At 41.2% G+C, this 13,794-nt stretch overlaps 1 protein-coding gene across 1 annotated transcript in view; it reads left to right on the top strand.

Moving 5' to 3' along the window:
* Positions 1–13,794, top strand: part of LOC105063006 (maltase-glucoamylase) — a 161,940-nt gene that overhangs the window by 101,411 nt on the left and 46,735 nt on the right. Inside the window, exons 57-60 of the mRNA XM_074367873.1 lie at positions 4,452–4,569; positions 10,088–10,259; positions 13,424–13,581; positions 13,704–13,788. Coding sequence (XP_074223974.1) covers positions 4,452–4,569; positions 10,088–10,259; positions 13,424–13,581; positions 13,704–13,788 — 533 coding nt within the window. The remainder of the gene's footprint in view (positions 1–4,451; positions 4,570–10,087; positions 10,260–13,423; positions 13,582–13,703; positions 13,789–13,794) is intronic.

The raw sequence follows: 13,794 nt of genomic DNA, 5'->3' as shown, positions 1-13,794 counted from the left end.
TCCTTCTCCAAACCAATTCTTTGCTTTTACTGTTTTGAAGTGAATCCTGTTTGAATTGAATTTCTAAAATATCAGATAGACTGATACTCATGGGTAAGTATAAAATCAGAGGACATGGTCACAGAAACATTATTTTGGTTATCCAAAAAGTAGATTATCCAGCCCTGTGAGACCTTTCAGTAGTACGCATTTTTGAGTGGTCTATAATTAGGAATTTGCATACAATTATAAGAGTTTAGTTAGATAGTTACCTCCACCCACCAGTAAATGACACAAATCATTTGCTCTAAGATGTTGGCGGAGGCAGTAGTAGTGAAGGTGGCTGGGGTTCATTATAAAGACCTTTGGTTAAAATGAAGCTTGCTGGCCTTGCTGTAGGTAGAATGTTTCTTCAGGTGACTTCTTGGCCACACTGCCTGTTCCCTGAGGGCCAACATTACCTCTCATGATTATTTGGTACCCCATCACCTTAAACAAAGGACTAGGCATTCAATCCACTTAAAGGGGGCATTTCAAGCTCTCATCTTGAGTTTTAAGAAGTCTCTGCATTTTATATATAAATATACATGTGTATATAATTATACACATTATGTTGAGTGTAAAGTCGTCCCTAAATGACAACCTATAAGCTTGTTGGGAAAATGAACAAGAAATTAAGCACAAAAGCTTGTATCTCATCAATTCAGAATTTTCAGTAATTTGACTATGGCTGTATCTTTGTACTATTTGCGAAAAATGTTAAAAGCTACTCTTTGATAGGAATAGATTGGAAGAGGACATAGGGCAAGAAATATTGGACCTGAGTAAGAACCACAAAATTCTTTTAATCATTTAAAAACAATTGTTTATATGCCAAAAATCAGTGTATTGTTTATAAACATCATTGTTCAAAGTGGGTTTGGGATGACCTTTAATGAACAATACGTTAAACGAATTCAATCATTCTCTTCTAAAGTATTATCTAGTTAGATTTCCAGTATTTTAAATGATTCTTCTCCCAACTGGCTTGACATAATGAAATTTTATGTGTTTTTAAATAGGTCAAAGACATTTGATGGCTTCTTACCTATTTAATCAGTTGTTTTTCCTTTTCTTTTTTCTTCCTTTGGTCCCTTGCATCCATTTTACTGTTTAGTTTTTGGAGGAGAGTCACAGTCACAGGTTTTGATTCTAAGATGATAAGACGCAGGGGGCTTCTAGTAGAAGACGTAGTAGTCAGCAATAAATCCAGAAGTGAACCATCAAACAGACTAATTGTCACAGCCTTCTTCTTTGCTCTCTAGGGTTATCCTGGATGGACAGTCTTTCCTGATTTTAGTAACCCAGATTGTACTGAGTGGTGGGGAGAGCAGCTCAGTGAATTTCATAAAACTCTGGAGTTTGATGGCGTGTGGATTGTAAGTTGTTTTTCCAGGATCAAACTTCTCTTGGAAACGCATATTCCAAGTTGTGAGATAAACTGAACAGTTTTCTTTCTTGACATAGTGGTATTTAAAATCCTTTTACTTAATGCTGAGTTTATATGCAGTAAATTGGACCTCTCAAAACCTTGGATTTTAATTCTGGATCTGCTACTGATCAGTTATATCTTTTTGATAAAATCCTTTGCTTTCTCATGGGTTTAGCTTTTTCCTCCATTTATTGCATTTTAACTTAAAAACACTGTCTTATTAGGTGCTATCATTGCTCTTGTCACACTGATTCATGTAAAATTTAATCATTAGAGAATAATTTAATGAACCCCTTTTACTTTTTAGATGGGGATAGCTGGTGGGGGTATTTCTTGGAAATTTAAAAAATTAACTCTTTTTCAGCAGGATTAGGCATCACTTATTTTTAATCCATTTTAAAGAAATAGATATGATATTAATTATATATCTTCTTCTTGCCCTACACTGAGTGGAATAAAAGACAGGAGAAATTATAAAGCACAAATATTACCCTATCTTATGTTCTTTAAAATAATATTAAAATAATAACATCAACAATAAAACCTCATGTTTATATGGCAAGAATCAGCCTTTGGAATGACATTTCTGAGTTAACTGTTTGAAATCAACGTATAAAAGGTAAAATGTGCCTGATATCATTTAGAATTAGAAGACACCTAGATATAATCTAACGCAAAAGATGAAGCAGAAGTCAAGAAAATTCGGGGCTTCTAGTCCAGTAAACGTTACTCAGTAGCTGACTATGTATCAGTAACATTTTGCATTTTGTGTATGTTGTGTCTTTGTAGGACATGGATGAAGTATCGAGCTTTGTCCAAAGTTCTGATCACGAGTGTGAAAAGAACAACTTAAACTTTCCTCCTTTCACTCCTCGTAAGTTTTCACCTGTTTCCTAATGATGTAGGCATGAGACATGTTTAAAAGAACCTCACAGTACTCAGTATAGCCAAGAGCAATTCTGCTTCCCATTCAGGGGGCTCCCCCCGACCCCCACCAACACCCTGACCACCGTGACCACTCCCCTGCTGGAGACCTTACTGTGTTGTTTGGTCTCTGATTGACTTTTTGCTGCCCTAATCCAAGGGCAAGCATCCGGTGGGAGCCGTACCTCCCCTGGCTGTAGAGTGTTACATTCTTCCATCTTGTTCAGTGGTTCAATTTTAAATTTTATAATCAGAGAATATCAGCATATGTTAAGGTACAGACTGCCTTCCATTAAAGCGTATTTTTAAAGTCCCATTTTTAATCAAAGTCAACTTTCCAGTCCCTGATTTTGAAAGAATGTGGGGGGTGGGGGAGGGGTGGGGGAGGGGGGGAGAGGGAGAGATAATTGGAAGCTGGAAACAAATGAACCCCAACACCTCAGTGGATAAACACAATAAAAGTTTATGTTTTGCTTACATCATACGCTAATGTGTAAAGTGTAGCTCTCATCCAAGCAGTGACTCAGGGATCTAGTTACTTCCATAACCTGTTCTCCCATCCCGGAGTCCTTTGTTTCCAGTTTCCTGGGTGAAGGAGAGGGTAGAGGGAGCCTTATGGACATGCCTGGAAGCGGGGTGTACTTAATTTCCTCACGCTCCGTTGGCTAGAATCCAATCACATAGTCTCAGCTTATTTTCAAGCAAAAGTGTGAACTAGAAGCTTGTACTCCCAGGGAGAGAACACAGGTGTGGTGAGCATCTGACCAGCCTCTGCCAGTTTACTGCTTTGTCCACTTCACGTGAACCCGTGGATCAAGGTTTAGCTATTTCTTTAGTCCCTTTTGGTCACTGCAGGAGTGGAGACCTTTTTTAGGAGGAGTCTTGATTTCAAATCATTTAACTTTTTGCAGATTCTACTATTTGCTTCTCTGGCTTATTCTTTATTCTTTGCTCAGCCTATGTTCCCCCCATTTTTTTTCTCTGTGGATCAGCTTATTGTCTTTCCCCTTTAATCTCTTAATCTTCTTCTTAGCCAAAACTGAGGCTTTTTTTCCCTGCAGAAAACTGCAGTCCCATCACCTTCTGCCTGCTTCTGTCAAGCACCCCATCCCCTACCTGCCAGCACTTTGTCTACCTACGTATGACCAGCCGCTTTGCCTCGTAGCTGGTCTGCGTCTCCCACTTTGAGGACTGGACAGTATACATTAGTATGGCAAAGATTTAGATGAATCAACTATGACCCTGGGAAAATTTTAGTGTCTTTTCTTATAATTGAAGTAGTTGTGAATCTCATTCCACAGTCTGAACTGTGCCAGAGACAGTGTTTTCTTTACGCAGTGTAATTCAACTTAATTTCTGACTCCAAACCCTGATTCTGTCGGGCTGATGGGAAGAAACTCCACCTCAGTGTTTCTTGGTTTCACGGCTTTCTCTCATTATGCCCCATACTGAGGTCCTATGTACAGGCGAGGCTTTGTGAAGGAGGGCAGGTCTGGCCCCCAGTCATTTATTGGTCTTCACGAAAGGGGAAAAAGCAATTGCAGGTCACAAGGCAGAAAATGTTGGGCATTTTAGGCACAAGAAAGAGAAAGTACAGTTATAATAGTAATTTCTAGAGGCAGGATCTGAATTTTTACTCATGAAGCCACTCAAATGTCTTATCTCCTTTTTTCTTTTAAAAAGTCTAACTGGGGTTCGTTCGAATGCCTATGAGAGTGAAAGTTCCTTTCTCTGCTCTCATGTCTGTTCTCAATTCTTCTTGACTAAATAGATGTAGGTAAATGTGGGTGTTTTGCTTATAGCTCATCTCAGGTCAGCTTTTGCTCTGAACAGGTTGCTCACCGTTCCACTAGCCTCCACTCAGCAGCACTCTTTGTGGGCTCATGGAAATGCAAATTAATTTTAATGATCTCTCTCAGCATAGGCTCCAAGTAGGAGGTAGCATTTAAAATCTGGAAAGGATTGTGCCAGGTGGGGATGGCTGGGGAAGCAGTAACCAGGAAGCAAAGGCTTGGATAGTTACCTTGTTACATTTGGGTGATGGGGACGAGCCTGACTGCCGGGTATTTCCCTGCAGGAGTCCTGGACCGCTTGCTTTTTGCAAGAACTCTCTGCATGGACACAGAGTTTCACTGGGGCCTCCACTACGATGTGCACAGCCTGTATGGCTACTCCATGGCCAGAGGCACAGACTCGTAAGCACTTGGTTTTCCCTCTAATTCCAGATTTGGGGAGGTGGGATGTGAAAGGTTTCTCTTGTCTTCTGTGAATGTATTTTTCAAATATTTATTGTGGTTATGGAATATGGGAACTTAGATCTTACAGGCTACTTAGAGGTTTTCTGTTTTCTTTTCTTTTTAACTGGAGGTACTGGGGATTGAACCCAGGACTTTGTACATGCTAAGCACGCACGCTACCACTGAGCTACACCCCCGCCCTCCCAGAGGTTTTCTCATATACCCCCTTGATTTCTGGGCAGAATTATTTTTAATTGGCTTGTGACTAAGGGACTTCATTATTTCAAAGATAGTAGTAGACACTAACATGCAAGGGATTTAGAGTCCCCAGTTGGACATTAGTCTGTGCTTGGGTCCTATGACTGACTGCCAGAGTCGCCGCACTAGGGTTGCCTGATTTAGCCAATAAAAATACAGGATGCCCAGTTAGATTTGCACTGGGCGTATATATACGAAAATTATTTATTGTTTATGTGAAATTCAGGTTTCCCTGACTGTCCTGTATTTATCTGGCACTGCTACACCACACCTCCTGGCTTCCTTCCCCTGGCCCCTACACTGCCTACTCCAGTCTCCCCTCAATTCTCCCCTCCGCCCCAAGACACAACGCCCGCCAGCAGCAGCAGCAGCAGCAGCGCCACTCATTATGAATGTCTAACAAAGAGACAGTCTTTTTCATCCCTTGCCACATGGATGTTTTTGCTGATGACTTTGCACATTGAGGAATCGTTCCCCACAAACTCCCTCTGCCAAGTTCCTTCCTTGGAAAGTGGTAAAGTACAATCATTATACCTAATGGAGCAAGAAATTCAGGGCTAAGCTTAAGGAGATCCTAATATTAGATTGGCAAAACAGCCAAGGAAACTAAAGTATTCAAAGCATTGTTGGGGGACGTCCAGTGGCTTATGAAAGAGTGTCTTAGTCTTCTTCCGTTTCTTTCCTTTTGCTCTGGTGTTTCTAGAACTCCACGGTGGGGAGTGGAGCAGGCCGACTTTGATGTGCTTCTGGGATGGTTCTCAGCCCTTTTCTTACTCGACTGCCCTGCAGTCCACAGCATCACTGGCCGCTCCTTTGAAACTGCGCTCCTTTGGTTCTCGAGACACCATCTATTCTGTCACTCCTGCTCTCTTCCCAGCTGCCCTTTCTCAGCCTCCAGGTTTGGATCTTTTTCATTTACTCTGTCACTATTGATAAATCTTAGGGATCAATTCTCAGGCTTCTCCTGGTTCTTACTATAATTTATTCTGATGATTTCTGAATCTATAGTTCTAGCTTAGATCTCTCCCTGATTTTCAGACCCAGATACCCAAAACTACCTCTGACCTTGAATTGACTGTCTTATAGTACTTCCAATACCATTCACCTTACTCTCTTACCTGTTTCTGTCCAGCCTCCACACTCTGGCTACTCATCTTTGAAACTGTTAAATTCCCCATCGATGGTAGCAATACCATCTCCATCACCCAGATTTCCAAGTGAGAAACTTGTTACCATCCTTGAGTTCTTTCTTTCTCTCACACCCTCACATGCAATCAGTCTTGGATCCTTTTGATTCTAAAACATTTCTATAACCATCTCCCTTTTTTCCCCACTGAGTCTTCTTAATTAAGGTCATCATCATCGCTCATAGAAAGCATCACACCACTCCCATGACTACTCTCCTATCCCTGACTTCAGCTTTATCTCTCACTAATCTGTCTTCTATTCTTGCTACTCAAAGTGTGGTCCAAGGACCAGCACCATTAATGCATCGCCTGGAAACATATTAGAAATGCAGCATCTTGAGCCTCACCCTACACTTTGGAAATCAGAATCTGCTTTCAACAGGATCCTCAGGTGTATTGAATGTATGTTAAAGTGTAAAAACCACTGCTCTGTGCTTCAGTCAAAGTGAGCTTTCTGAATCACAGGTCTGCTCATTTCAGTCCCCACAGTCCCCAGCGTAAAATTATTCATGGCTTGGTATTTTCAATGCCTACAATAAAATCCACTCACCTTAGCAAAACCTGATTGGTACTTTGTAACCTAACCCTTTCTTCAACTCTTTCTCTCCTCTTTGCCACTCCTCCTATCTTATGCTCTGGGAGCCTATGACTGCTTATTTCCCCCAAATCACACGCTGTTGATCCTTCCATCTCTTTGCACGTGCTGTTCTCCCTGCATGGGATGGCCTTCCTTGCCCTGTCCGTTGTGCAAACCTACACTTATCTTTAAAACCTCACCTTGGGTGTTATTTCTAGAAACCTTGCTGACAATCCTAGGGAAACATTCTTTCCTCTCTTTCTGCTACTTTTGTTAATATTGCAATATGCTTAATATGCAAAACGCTTATAATTTTTAGCTATTCTTTTCTTTTCTTGCTGGCCTGTAAAGTTCTTGAGGGCAAAGTCCCCTGTATCCTTAGCCTGAGGAGTAGAGCGTGAACTAAAGCCACGGCTGCTGAATGAACACCTGGCCTGAGAAAGTGAAGAAGGGCAGGACGGGCCCCCAGGGACCTCATTCTAGAGGCGGAGATTGTGCACATTTTGTTTTCTAGCACCATTTTGCCCTGATGACTTTGTAGTAATGCTGGATTACCCAGGGCAGAGAGAATCCTTGTCTAGTAAATGCAAAAGTTTTTATTTCAAAGAAAGAAAAGTTTCAAGAAGGACACACATTTCTGATTGCTATCTTGTCTTTTCTGGCTTGTTTCTCTTCCTCTACCTTTCCTGGGACAGAAGCTAGATGAGTAAGACCCAATTTCTTCATCTTTGAAGTGAGAGACCTGGTTTAATGTTTTCTGCAATCCCTTCCTATTCTGATCTACTTGGACTGTTAGATGCATCTGTCTAAGAGCAGAAGGTGGGAGGGAGAGTAGGTAAAGAGTTGGTGTGACACAGGAAGAATTAGGAAGGACACGAGGAGGGAAAGAGAGTTTACATTGCTTTATTGCTAATATCTCCATGTGGCAAAGTGCTATAACATTGTGACGGGGTTGATTAATACATTCTAAGAGCTGTGGTTAATAGTTAAAAGGCAACTATGACTGAGAAAGTAGTAGGTGCCCCTCCAGCTTCCCTGGGTCAGGCAAAATGGCCTAAATTCCCAGAGAACAGTGGAAATAAGTATAACTTGGCCTTTGGGCATGAGGCAGAGTTGGCTAAAAACAAATCACTCTTCTTTATCCACTCATCCTTTGAACGACATTTAAGCTGTTTCCATGCCTTGGCTATTATAAATAGTGCTGCTAAGAACATTGGGGAGCACGTGTCTTGGATAAACTGATAAAGAAGATGTGATATATACATACAATGGAATATTACTCAGCCATAAAAAGAATGAAATAATGCCATTTGCAGCAACATGGATGGACCTAGAGGTTATCATATTAGGTGAAGTAAGTCAGACAGAAAAAGACAAATGTCATATGATATCACTTATATGTGGAATCTAAAAAAATGATACAAATTTTATTTACAAACCAAAAATAGATTCTCAGACATAGAAGACAAACTATGGTTACCAAAGTGGGAAGGGATAAATTAGGAGTTTGGGATTAACAGATTCACCCTACTGTATGTAAAATGGATAACCAACAAGGACCTACTATATAGCACAGGGAACTATATTCAATTTCTGTTATTAACATATAATGGAAAAGAATTTTTTAAAAAAGTATGTATATGAATAACTAAATCACTTTGCTGTACACCTGAAACTAATATTGTGAATCAACTACACTTCAGTAAAGAATAAAATTTAAAAAGTAAGTCTTTCACTCAGTGGGATCTGGGCATCAGGGAGAACTGAAGTCTTAGATCTGATGAATATTTGGCTCCATCTGAACTGGAAGTGTAGTTTGGGGGCAGCGGTTCCTGATCTACCCAAAGAATGAAATTCACCTCCCCCTAGGCTGAAAGCAGAAAATCAGATCCTTTCAGAGATTGGGACCTAACCATAAATAGACCAGACTTGAGGGGTGGGAAAGAGAAATTTAAGGATCTCTGAGTAAGATTTTACCTTTGAGCTGGAAAACAAAAGACTTATCTCGTCTATGTCAGCATAGTGGCCTGCTTCTAAATAAACTGTAACATCAAATAACCTCGTCCCTGGTTCAGTTTCACATTATAAGCTGCATGTGTTTCTTTCATGATTGATGATTGTGGAGGGCAATAAACCCTGTAGCCAGCCGCCATAAAGACAAAGTATCTGCCAGTCTCTATCAAAGGAGAAATGAGGGTAAGCGTTGAAGGGTGAGTCCTCTTCTCCAACCTACCCCCATTTTGGGGGGGTCATTAAAGCATCGGCATGGAGCACTTTGCTTTCAGAAACCAGTCTTCTAATTCAGAATTTTCTCCTTTTTTGTTGGTTATAAGTCATTTCTGCATTTTTAGACTCTCCATAACATCCTTAGGACTTTGAAGTGGAGAAGCCTTGGGAGCTGTGATGATGTCTGTGAGGAATTACCTGGGGCCTGGTGATGCACTTTTCCCAGGCCCTGTACTGGAAGGAAAGACAGAAGAGCTTGCTCGCAAAGAGCTAGCAGCAGTGGCGGCTCAGAGGGCACCATCCTGTAGTTGTATGACTGTTCACTTTTGGAATCCAAAGGAAGGTGTGAACTGTTTAGTGTGAAAGGACAAGGGAGGAAGAGGCATTTTAGTAAAGTACCTAGGTAAACGGGTGTGCAGAATAAATGCCAGGAAAATAGCCTACATCTATCTTATCCCACCAGTCCCCCCATCCTAAAGCAATTACCTTTCCAAATGATATGTTTTTAATTCCTTTGTTTTCCTTTATATATAATTGTACTTGGTATGCCATGTATTATATGTAATACAGTTAAACTAGTATTTTATATTTCGGTTGTTTTTAACTTTACAAAGAGTATCATATGTCATCTTTTGAGATTTACTCATTCTAACTAATATTATTTTGCATAGATTACAATTTTCTAACACTGGGAATTGCTAATAATGAGTTCTGAAGTTTCAGAGGAATCTGGGTACCTGAAGCCCAGCTGGTGTACAGACTCTCTTTTTAGACCAATGGCAAGTACAGGGTTCCAACCTGAGCTGGTGTTGTGCTGATGGGATTGTCAATGGGCAGCAAGCCAAGGAACCAAGGGACACGGGAAAAACTTTGTGTAGAGGGAGAAGATGGGGCCAAGAACCCAAAGCCTGGTTCCAGTGCATTGTCGACCCAAAAGGCAGAGCACAACCAGATCCAACGAGATAGAGAGAACTTAATCAAGAGAACAGGAGCCTAGAGAAACTCCTCGGTGGACTGGACTGTGGAGATCTGTACTGTCATGTTGTGAGATCTGAAACTATCCAAAAGTGAGAAAGAAGCTCTTAAAAACACTGAACTGTTTTGCTGATTCATGGTATTTTGATGTTTTTTCTGAGTTTGATTGGAAAGCCCATTACTGCCGTTGGTACAGGTGAGTCCTCAACACGCACAGCTCACTTCACACTTAGTCGGCGGTTTTCCCTTTCAGGGCCATGGAGAAAATCTTCCCCAGTAAAAGAAGCTTCATCTTATCCCGTTCTACTTTCGCTGGATCTGGCAAATTTGCTGGTCATTGGTTGGGGGACAATGCGGCCACGTGGAATGATCTCCGATGGTCCATCCCTGGTATCCTTGAGTTCAGCCTCTTCGGCATTCCCATGGTGAGTTTCACTCCCAACCAAGGAGCTTCCATCCTTCATCCTTTGACATTGTTTTCATTACCAGTCTTTGAGGGTGTCTGAAAGCTAGTATATCTCACTGTCATATGTATAGGAAAAACCAATTTTTATGTGTCATATGAGTTGCCTTCTGAAGATAGGATGGCAACGCTTTAACTTTAGGTTGCCATCCATGGCATCTCTGAAGCTGGGAAGCAGACACCATGTATTAGTATCACAGAAAAATTCCACCAGTAGAGCATCAATAAATAGCAAAGTATATAGAAAGTGGGAACTGAACATTGAGGAAGAGCCCTTGAAAGAACAGTCAGCCATCCTCTTGTCAGTAAGTCCATGATGCATGCTCGCTTTTTTCTCTCACGGGGCTGAAGGCTTGCCCCGAAAGCCTGGGTCTTCTTAAACATGGCAGGATGGGAATAAGAGATGCTCTTTTTCTTTATCCTATGGGTATACAGTCAATACTTTCTCCTCGCTCGCTGACCACGGTGCTTGTACGTGTGCTCATTCTCCAGGTAGGTGCCAACATCTGCGGTTATACAAAAAATGTCACGGAGGAACTCTGCAGAAGGTGGATGCAGCTTGGAGCATTTTACCCACTATCAAGAAATCACAATGGGCCTGGGTTCAGGGTAAGTTCCCCAAGAGAAGTGATGGAAAGTTCTTGGATTGTATGATCTACTTGTACTCAAAGAGGGATTGAAGAAAATCCTACACGGTGGCCCTAAGAGCAGGAGCAGGATAGATAAATCTTGGGCGATAGGCTTAAAATGCAGAGCATCGGGATGAGGGTGCGTTGGGAGCGGTACGTATATAACTGAATGGTTTTATTGTTGGAAACTCACTAAGGTTGTTAAAGTGTCTGTGGTGCTGCTGTCACTTCTGTTCCCACCTTTTATAAGATGAGACAATTGGAATCCACTGGTATTTTACTTCAGTTATTACAAGGGAACTATTCCTAGATATGGGACAGCACAGACGAAGGATTTAGGAAGGGGCACCTGAACGTTTTTTTTCACCTGTTACAATGTTCTATCTTTCTATGAACGGTTTGGGAGACCATCCCCACTGCTTTTCATGACTCATATCCTTTTCTATATATAAAGTCGTATTTCCAGTTGGCAAGTATATAGCAGTAGGTTCGAAGTCCCTCTTAAGGAGATGTTTTTGGTGATGGCAGGAGTAAGTAAGATGGGACACCCTTTTCTTTTAATGATGTCATTTGCAATTGAAATGTTTCATATTAGGCAGTTTAGCTCCTAATAGGCTCCTTAGAGTAACTTACTGATGATCATTTAAGCTCAAGTTCTTGACATTCTCCGATGACATGTCTCTAACCTGGGAAAGATTCACGGCCCAATCTTCAGAGTGTTTTATCCCGGGCTTTCCTAGCCACTGGTGATCTTGACAGAGATGAACTGTTTCTGAACTTCTAAGAAAGTGGCTGGGAGCAGGTAGGACAGGCTCACTTCCTGAGGAGATGGCCTGTGAGGACGTTATGGATAACGGCATGCAGATCACCTAGGCTGCTGGGTTACAGAGCCTGTTTTCCTTCCCTCTCGATTCGTGTGGTCCAGTAGGATGGTAATAAGAGCCACACATGTAAGTTTAAATGTAAATGTAAAAAATGAAAAGAAAAAGGAGTGATTATTCTTAGTATGTTTTATGTGACTCCATACATCCGTAACATCGTCGTTTCAACTGGTGTTTAACACGAAATATTAATGAGCTAGTTTTCTTTTCTTTTCTTTCTACTAAGTCTTCAAAATTTGATGTGCCTTTTACAGTGACAGTACATGTTGATTTGGATGCTAAATTTTCAGCAGTTGGGAGTTAAGTGTAGTTTTCCCAAAACAATAAAGTACTGTTTAATGAAAAAATATTTTACGTTAATACAATTTGTAGGGTTATATTTCAATTAGCAAAAAATAAAATTAAAAGTTTAGTTGCTCAGTCTTCTTAACCACATCTCAAGTGTTTAATAGCCGCCTGGACCATGTGGTCACCATAGTGGACGGTGTAGCTCTGACTTTCCGACTTGGAGACCAGAGTGATGGAGGCTGTGGAGTGTTACCCTCTTTGGTATTTGGCCTTGGGGTTTTCATGAACCCCACAGTGGGGGCAGAGAGTGGTCTCATGGAGTAGTTCTATGGGGGGGGGATGGGCATCTTAGAGAACCAAAAAAAAAAAAATTTAGACAATTGTCTCTAAAATTCATTTCCACTAATACAGTACAGGATGACAGGTCTAAATATGGTGTGTGTAACTTTCACATCTTTCAAATTACAATGAAAATGAACAAAATGACTGCCTGTCATTAATGGAACATTTCTGTTTCTGGGTCCTAAGAAAATCAAATTTCCCATCTAAAGGGTTCTTTCTTTACTCTTGGATAAAATGTGCTAAAAACTGTCTTCATGATTTTCTTTCTTTCTTTCTTTCTTTCTTTCTTTCTTTCTTTCTTTCTTTCTTTCTTTTCTTTTCTTTTCTTTTCTTTTCTTTTTTTTTTTTTTACACTTTGTTATCTTGGAGAACAAATAAGAGTCCACTGTCTTTGGAATAGAGAAAATAAAACAGATTTTGATGAGGAAAACATTACAGAAAACTAGACATCAATTTTAAAATGGCAGATTTCTAAAAGTGCATGGAAAGGGAAAGATGGATTACAGATCACGGTGGTAGGCAATGTGACTCCAGGCGACAGGTTTCAAATTCTTTTCTCAGTAGTAGTACAACTTAGTTGCTATTATTTGCCAAGTGAAGTATTATGAGAAACCTCAATATATAACATAAATTGGAGCAGCTCTGGAGGGAGCAGGGCCACGCTGGCCCCCTAATCTCCATGGCAACTTCTGGGGGCTTCTTTATCACCCCGAGGCTGCCGTAGATTGGTATCGGAAGACACATGTCAAATTTAAACTCTGCCACTTGCTTGCAGTTTTACATTGGGAAACTCATTTAATCGTTAAATGTTGTTTTTCATCTATAAAATGAAGGAGCAGGAGCAAGCTCCCTGCAGTTCTGGAAATGCTTTGACATCTTCTGAGTTAAAAAAAACATGACTACTTTCATCTGCGAAAGCTTCTTATCATAAGGGAACTTTAAACAGGGGATGGAAATATTTAGTAATTGCTTACATGTGCTTCCAGGACCAGGATCCTGCTGCCTTTAGTGAAAGCAACTCGACGCTGCTGGATTCCTCCAGGCACTACCTGGGCATCCGCTACACCCTGCTGCCCTACCTCTACACCCTCTTCTACCGAGCTCACACCCAGGGGGAGACGGTGGCAAGGCCCCTCGTCCACGAGTAAGCTTCACATCATAATTTCACTTACCCTGTTAGTAGCAACAAGGGTAGTTAGGACCCTGGTGCCGTATGCCGTGCTGCTGTCCCATACTGGAGCCTCCACCTGCCTCTCTGTTTTCCAGGTTCTACCAGGACCCAGCCACGTGGGAGGTGCACGAGCAGTTTCTGTGGGGGCCTGGACTCCTCATCACGCCTGTGTTATACGAAGTGTGT

This window comes from Camelus bactrianus, chromosome 7 (assembly GCF_048773025.1).
Source record: "Camelus bactrianus isolate YW-2024 breed Bactrian camel chromosome 7, ASM4877302v1, whole genome shotgun sequence".
NCBI lineage: Eukaryota > Metazoa > Chordata > Mammalia > Artiodactyla > Camelidae > Camelus > Camelus bactrianus.
The sequence above is the reverse complement of the archived record's forward strand: the minus strand, read 5'-3'. Positions and strand labels throughout refer to the sequence as shown.